The sequence below is a fragment of the Stegodyphus dumicola genome, chromosome 3 (assembly GCF_044657685.1).
Source record: "Stegodyphus dumicola isolate Sdum_Otavi_A_Nest chromosome 3, ASM4465768v1".
Classification (NCBI taxonomy): domain Eukaryota; kingdom Metazoa; phylum Arthropoda; class Arachnida; order Araneae; family Eresidae; genus Stegodyphus; species Stegodyphus dumicola.
Window position 1 is genome coordinate 119,659,182 of NC_140770.1, and position 8,061 is coordinate 119,667,242.

The 8,061-nt window shown below is 31.7% G+C and overlaps 1 protein-coding gene across 5 annotated transcripts in view; it reads left to right on the top strand.

Annotated features, from left to right (window-relative positions):
- LOC118189900 (sorting nexin-32-like) overlaps positions 1-7,423 on the top strand; it is a 124,816-nt gene extending 117,393 nt beyond the window's left edge. For 4 of the 5 annotated variants that reach the window (XM_035360606.1, XM_035360607.2, XM_035360605.2 and 1 more), the window contains 2 exons: positions 558-744; positions 7,232-7,423. In XM_035360606.1, coding sequence (XP_035216497.1) covers positions 558-704 — 147 coding nt within the window. In that variant the 3' untranslated portion in view covers positions 705-744; positions 7,232-7,423. Of the gene's footprint in view, positions 1-557; positions 745-6,283; positions 6,522-7,231 lie in introns of all 5 variants that reach the window. The other variant, XR_004758335.2, reaches the window with a different exon arrangement.
- The last annotated feature ends 638 nt before the right edge of the window (positions 7,424-8,061 follow it).

Consider the following 8,061-nt stretch of genomic DNA (forward strand, 5'->3'; position numbering starts at 1 on the left):
ATTGCAATCTCGGCCATTTTCAGGCAGTTATGTTTGTCTCAATGTAGAGCCATGTCGGGCGAATAGGTTGTGAAAGAGTTAATGTACAGCACCTTTTGGTTTCATAGTACATTACTGTGACATCTTTGCATTGACAGTTGCAAAATGGCACAGTATGCTTTTGCTGTTTGTGCTATTAAAGTATTGATTATATCTGTTTTCATTACTCCCATTTCATATTCAATACATTTTTTAACCAAACTCTGCATATATCTCTTTTAATGCATACTTATACTGAAGAAGTAAGGCCAATTTTTCAGTGGTTTGTGTTATGATTCATTTGTATGAAAACACATTTTAATTGGATTTCAAGTGAAATTGTTGCATTTTTTAATTATAAAACATTTATAAATTTGTGTTCATTGTAATTTTATATATTAAATTCCAAAGGTAGCTATTTATTAATTTAATTGCTCAGATTGTTTTTTAATTAACCATACTAACACATCTGTTAAATTAGATAATTTTTTACTGTAGCTCTTTCAAGAAATGTTAATTTAGCACAATTCTTATTTTAGATAAAAAAATTCCACAGACAAAGGGTAAAAATGTTTCAAGAAAGCTTAGAAAAATTTGCTGAAGCCCAATTACGAAATGCAAGAGATGTTACAGCAATGCTTGCAAAATCATTAACGAAAATTAAGCAATTTGAAATCGATCTATAATGAAAGGTGGCTGCTGAAGACTCTTTTTGAGTTTATTAGGGTTTGTATTTCTTTTTATTGTATTCTAACTTAATTAATATTATAAATAATGTATTTGCAGCTTTTACTAGCAAATAATATATTGTGCATTTTAAATGAAATAAAATACATAAATATTTCATTTGTTTTGAAAGATATATGAAAAGAACCACAAACTCACCAAGTTTATACATCCTCTACAAATATTCAGTATGTGCCCTTTGGTGATACGACACGCGTCCAGACGATAATCAAGATCATTCCATGCATTTTGTAGCATTGTTGTCCAGATGTTCGGAATGCCACAAAAAACTGCGTGGAAGATTTTGCATCAGTGGTTGCATTTCAAACCATATCATGCTCCTGCAACAATTAAAGCCGGAGGATTACAACAATTGACTAGATTTTTAAATCAACATGCTGGAAGCATTGGAGGATGAAAATTTTGCCACCAAGTTGATATTCTTTGATAAAGCAACGGTCCACTTATTTATGAAACTGTGAGCTTGTGGTTCTTTTTGTATAATTTTCATGTGTATGCATAATACAGTCAAAAGTCCTTAATCCGGACTCATCGAGACTTCGGCGATTTCGGATTATTGGTTTTTCCGGATTATAGATCATCAGTCTAAATCTGGTAAGATGTCATGCAGAAATTAAAAATATGAAACCGTAATTTATGAAATAAAGAGCAATTATGATCTAAAGAGTATCAAACTTTACAAAAAAAAAGCTTAATATTTATTTGTTTACTTTATTGAACATTTCATTCAACGTGCACATGCATAAAGCATACATTATGCATATCCGAAATTAGAAAATTCCAACCAGAAAACTATTTGATGTGTACTCGTGATATTTATAATGACAAGGAATTTGATTTAAATCATATCAAAGATGGAGTACATCGACATGAAATACTACATTTAGTAAGAAGTTGTAAGCCGAATAAAATAAAAACATCTGCCCTGAAGATAACGATAGTGCTTGCTGACAGATCAACTTCCGGTTCATTGCATGCCGCGACGTCTCCACCCTCCTGCAGAGTAGCATGAAATTGATAAACAGATTTTGAAATGGTTAGAGAAACAAACTTTATCCATTTTTTGCAGCAATTCCACTTTTTATTTGATGGACATCGAAACATGCTTTCGCTTTGTAGATCCTTTGGCAGCTCCAGAATCGGAAATTCTTTTTGACATAATCGAAATTTCAAGCTTATTTTTATAAAATTGCTTTAACAGTATGCAAAAAATAATAAGCCAGATCCAATTAGAAGATTAAGGAACAACCAAGTCTGCAACATTAACTGAAATAGATAATTAGATAATTTTAGCTTAGCTTATACCGTCCCTTATACATTAAAAGTGCATGCGTAAACATATATGCACATGCGTGAAGGTATTATGCTCATGCGTACATGCATATGAGCATGCATAAATGCATTATGTATTTACGCATGTGCAGAAAATTTGTAGCTTTGAGGTTCGGATTATAGATCATTCTGGATTATAAACGTCCGGATTAAAGACTTTTAACTGTACTTTTAAAAATATAGTCTTTTCAAAATGAATGAATCATTTATGCTAGGTCTGTATAAAAAGATATGTGCCTAAGTGGGAGGATTTAAAAAAAAAGAAAAAATTTCTCAACAGCACACTTTTGAAAAATGTAATTTTAAAGGTTGCATAAAGGATTAAATAGGTCAGAAAAACTGGCACTTTGAACCTTTGGGAACCAGTTTGCCGAAAGAATACTAATCTGAATAATAAGCAATTTTTTGTGACCATAATTCTGCAACTCCCTTAAGAATAGCTTCAGCCCTTATTCAACAAATGGGTCTCAAAATGACATATTTTGAAAAAATATTTTCTCATCTCTATTAAGAACTTAAGATTTTTTTTTTAAGTGATTATGTAGATGAAAAAGCACATTGCTGTTTCAGGTTAGAATTTTTCCGAATGTCTACTGTTTAGGTAAGATCCTTTGAGCATTATTTTTCCTTATTATAGAAAGAGGCTATCATTGATTTTGACAATTTTCACTTTATTGGGTCCTCTAATTTAGCCTTTAAGATGTGTGACCAGATGTTTTGAGCAATCCTCCTCCATAAACATATTGCAGTTAATGGCTATCTGACTAAATATTTAGCAGCTTTTCACACTACTTGGCTGATGTCACTTTTTCTGGCTAACAGTAGATAAAATTTAATATTTTGATCTATGTTTATGATATGTTGTTCTTTTTTAGGAACTACACACTATAATTTAAGTTCATTATAAAGTTTCACTTCATTATGACCACAAAGGCCAATGCATGAAAATATTTATTTTGCCTGGGAAAAAAGAAAAGCATTTTTTTCAGTCAGTGGAAAATTGAAAATATCGGGTTGGAGGGAAAGTTCTGTGGTATTTTAAATAGGCAGGTGATTTTTCTTGTAAATAAAAAAAAAAATCTGGCTAGTGAGTCAATCGGATTTTTTTTTGTTTTTTTAGCTGCTGTATAATATAAAAGGTGCCCTTTTTTACTGTTCATCATTTACCGACATGTTTTTCCCTTTAAATATTACAAGTAAATGATTAGACTTAAGTCTAAGTCTAATCATTTACTTGTAATATTTAAAGGGAAAAACATGTCGGTAGATAAAGTGCATTTAGGACACTGCATTTTATATGAATTCCAAAAAGGAAGCAACGCATCTGTTGCATGTAAAAATTTATGTGCGGTATTTGGAAAAGATATTGTAAATGTTCGTACTTGTCAAAGATGGTTTAGCAAATTTCGTTCCGGGGACCTGAGCCTCAAAGAAAGTGTTCGATCTGGACGACCATCCAAGATCGATAATGATGTTTTGCGATCCATGTTGGAAAATAATCCACATTTAACAAGTCGAGAAATTGCAGAAGAGTTTGGCATTCATCATACAACTGTTGGAGCTCACATTAAATCTCTTGGGTTTGTGTTAAAGTATAAAAGTTAACATAGTAAAATTTGGATAATTACTGTTTAAGCTAATGTAACTTGAACTCTTCCATTGTCATAAAAGTTGAATTGCAAAAATACAGTATTTTATATTAAGAAAATATAGCTCTTTTTTTTTTTCTTGTGTACTGATTTATATTAATTACTTTTTAGCCCAAAGGAGCAAACCAGAAGGGCTATTAATTTTGTTTTGGCATTTTGCATCAGGTGTCTTTCCTAATTGTTGCAACCAAATATTATAGCCCTGCATTATATTTAAATAAATTAAATAATGAAGAAGCTGCATTAATGTATGTATGTTTCTCACACTATGAAAAAACAACGGTACCTAGAGACATCGAATTTTGAATAACGTAGTTCTCCATTCAAATACGGGCATCTGGAAGCCCAAATTTGGAATTTGTTTTATTACCTATTTCTTCAAACATTAAAGAATTTTTTATTAACAAACTCAACGATTTCAAAGCAAGCAACAGCAAAACTCTACCAAAAAAAAAAAAATTATCTCTAGTTTATCTGGCAGCATCTCCAGGCAGTTGTCTAATATATCTTCCAATATATCTTAGATATATATATATATTGGAAATTCTACAGATATGCTCTTTTAAATATTCTGTAATATTGCTTTTGAACTGAATTTTATAAAACATGGTATTTAATAAGTAAGATAACACACAAAACATTAACCTGAAAGCTTTCGGATTTTTTTTTTCCCCATTAATTTACTATAGCATTCTGAAAATCAGTCATGATTAAAATGTGTGCAAGACACATTTAAAGAAAAGTATAATTTCAGATCTAACCAATTTTAGCATTTTCCGAACTGCTATAAATTTCAGCTACATTAAAAATCTCAAATTGTAATTAAAAACAGATAATATCAAAAATCTGTAACACTCTTTTGAAAAAAAATCTAAGCACCAAGGACTTTTGTGATTGTAACGAAATTTGGTATGCAATATCATCTTGATCGAACGTGCAAATAATCAAAGTTTCAAGGGAAATGAACAGGAATTGCGATTATAACACGCAATTCGCAAAGTATAAAGCCAGTAACAGAGGCAGAAAATTTATCTTTGTTTTGTTGCTGCCAGTGTAATTCCGTATAGAAGCAACTAAAGATGCCATTGACAATATCGAAGACCTTACAGACAACTAAACGATTTCGGACGTAGTCGCATTGTAGAGTTGCGTGAAGCTGGATGGTCATACTGAGCATTACGCCGCCACCTGCAGTGTAGACACTGCTGCGCAAAGATGTTGTCAGCAATGGTTGCTACAAGGAAATTGCCTACAAAATTAAGGCTTTGGAAGGCCAATCAGCACAAATACGAGGCAAGAAAGGATGATTGTTTGCCAGGCCGGAACTGTCGCAAAGGTATCATTGTTGACTATTCAATGCACTACAGCCACGTCTATGCCTCCCTTGGTACCGTCCACCATCTCTTCACGGCGCTTGCCTGAGGCGGGTTTATGCTCACAGAGGCCTTTAAGATGTTTGCCTTTGACTTCACAACATTGTCTGGAGTGGTGTCGCAGCTGATCATCATGACTGCCATCAGACTGGCATCGTATAATGTTCAGCGATGAATACTGCTTCACTCTTGAAGCAGATGACACCGTGTTCGTGTCTGGAGAGGACAGGGCCAGCGGTCCCAATCAGCCTTTGTTTTACAAAGGCATACAGCCATAACCCCTGGTGTGATGGTGTGGGGCGCTATTTGTTATGACAGCAGGTCATCTTTAGTGATCCTTCGTACATCTTTAACGGCTGAATGATATGTCGATACCATCCTGCGGCTAGTTACATTACCCTTCATGGCACGTCATCCTGGGACCATTTTCCAAGAAGATAATGCCAGGCCACATACCACTTGCATATCTCTGGACTGTCTCTGTGCAGTTGATACTCTTCCTTGGCCAGCAAGGTCACCAGACCTTTCACCAATCAAATATGTCTGGGACATGATAGGCCATCAGATTCAGGCAAAACAAAATATCGCAGATCTGGAGCAACAGCTGATAAATGCCTAGCAGAATGTGTCGCAGGATGACATTAGGAACCTCTACCACTCTTGCCTCTACGAATTCAAGCATGCATTGCTGCCAGGGACGGTTCAACCAACTATTAATTTGAGCATTCGGCGATTGTGAGCTGTGATCAGGTACTATGACCTTGATTTTTTAAATCATTTTATTATCTGTGTAATAGCTATACACATATTCAATTTCATCAAAAACAACCACTTCCTTCAGGTATTTTTTTTTTTTTTTTTTTTTTTTTTTTTTTTTTTTTTTTTTTTTGTAAAAGAGTGTATTTTTAAAATTTCTGCTCTTTAAGAATTTTTTAATAATAAAACAACTTCGGATATTTTGATGTACTATATTTGGTTTTTCTTTTGGTCACAACTTTACTCCAGTTTTCCAATTATATTGAGAAATTTTAACTTGAAAGGAATTAAAAATACTACTTTAAATACTAAAAAAGATATTCAATACTAAAATCATTTTCTGGTTTTCCAATTAAACATCTGGTTTTTAAAGAAAACTTTGTCTAGTATATTCTCTCATTTTCATAGTTGAGAAGACAGGATGAATTGTCAAGCTTGGTACCTTTGGAGACATCAGTTGCTTTTCTGTTTCAAAAAGCTATTACAGACCATTACTTCCTGTCTCTATCTTTGCTCTGTCTTTGAAATAAATACAGCTGTTTATAAAATAGTTGCAACAAAGACCATTATTACAAATAGGAAGAAGTGAGTTTATAGGAAACAGCCTTTTGAAGTACTTTTAAAGTAACTGGATTGGTCTGAAAAAGTCAGTACTTTTTTCATACACTTTGAAACATTTATTGCCTTAAAATAAATTAGTTAAAAAAACTAATTAATAAATCAATTATCTAGCTTGTTGGATACAAGAAAATAATTTATCGGTTTCTATTTTTAAATGATTAACATTTTAAAATGTCAAAATATCTGATGATGATATAGCTATAAAAAATATCTGCAAAAGCTTGAACAAAATGTGTTGATTTTGTCAATATGACAAATGCATAATAAGGTTATGTCAATAATATTTAATTGAATTTTTAAATATTATTAACTTCAATTTTTTGTATGAATATAGAATGGTGTACGCAGGGGGGGGGAGAGTTTCATATCAACTTTCTGAGCATTGTGGCTTCTTGGATCTACTCATGAAAAAGCTGTATTCAAACAGCATTTATTAGCTAGATTTGTTAGAAATATTGTACTTTATTCTTTGTTTTCATACCTTTCGATTCATTACGGTAATTTTTTTAAATTGCTGAAAAAATATGAAAACAAATAACTGTAAAAAGAAAATATGCTCTGAATTATAACAGGTGGACATGTCGCTCAGAGCATTAAATTGAACTTAATATAGAATTAGTAAACTGCCAATTTAGAGTATCATTATTTCATATTTATAATGAAATCTCATATTTAATGTAAATTATTTAAATATGAAACTAGTAAGTTTTTTTTTTTTTTTCCTTCTTTTTCCAGATAATGAAATTGATTACAAGTTGAAATCGAATTTGGAATGGCGATTATAGGTTATATAGATCACCTAATCAGTGCTTGATTCTTGAACTCTAGCTACAGTTATTTGTAAAATGTATGAAAATAATAGATACTTATTGTACAAATGGATGTTTGACATTTTTTCAAATAAAATATTTCAATTTTTATTAATAATGTTTTTAAAAATGCATGTAAATGAATTCCAACGTTAAGGTCTGTTTCATCATACTATTTACTTACAGTGTTAACATTTTTTAATCTGTCCTATAGGTTTACTTCTTAATCATCAATTGATGATTAACCGGCTTCAGTTAAATAAAACTCTCCTTTCAGTTACATGATTCAAATAATTCCAACACATTTTCTTTTAATGTACTGTAAATTACAGTTATTGATCCTTAAGTATAATTTTTTTTAAACAAAGCCATACATAATAATTTTCATTTTGGATATACAGTCAAAAGTCGTTAATCCGGACTCGTCGGGACTTCGGCGATTCCGGATTATCGATTTTTCGGGATTATAGATCATCAGTTTAAATCTCGTAAGATGGCATGCAGAAATTCTAAAATTAAAAATATGAAACCGTAATTTATGAAATAAAGAACAATTATGATCTAAAGGGTATCAAAATTTGCAAAAAGAAAAAGCTTAATATTTATTTGTTTACTTTATTAAACATTTCTTTCAATGTAAGTTGTTTAAGTTTTGCTTCGTTTCATGTGATAATACTTTGTCTTTAATTCTATTAAACAGACATAATTTCTTGTTCAGTTACAAAGTTACGCTATTCAAGTCCTATAATTGCTGTG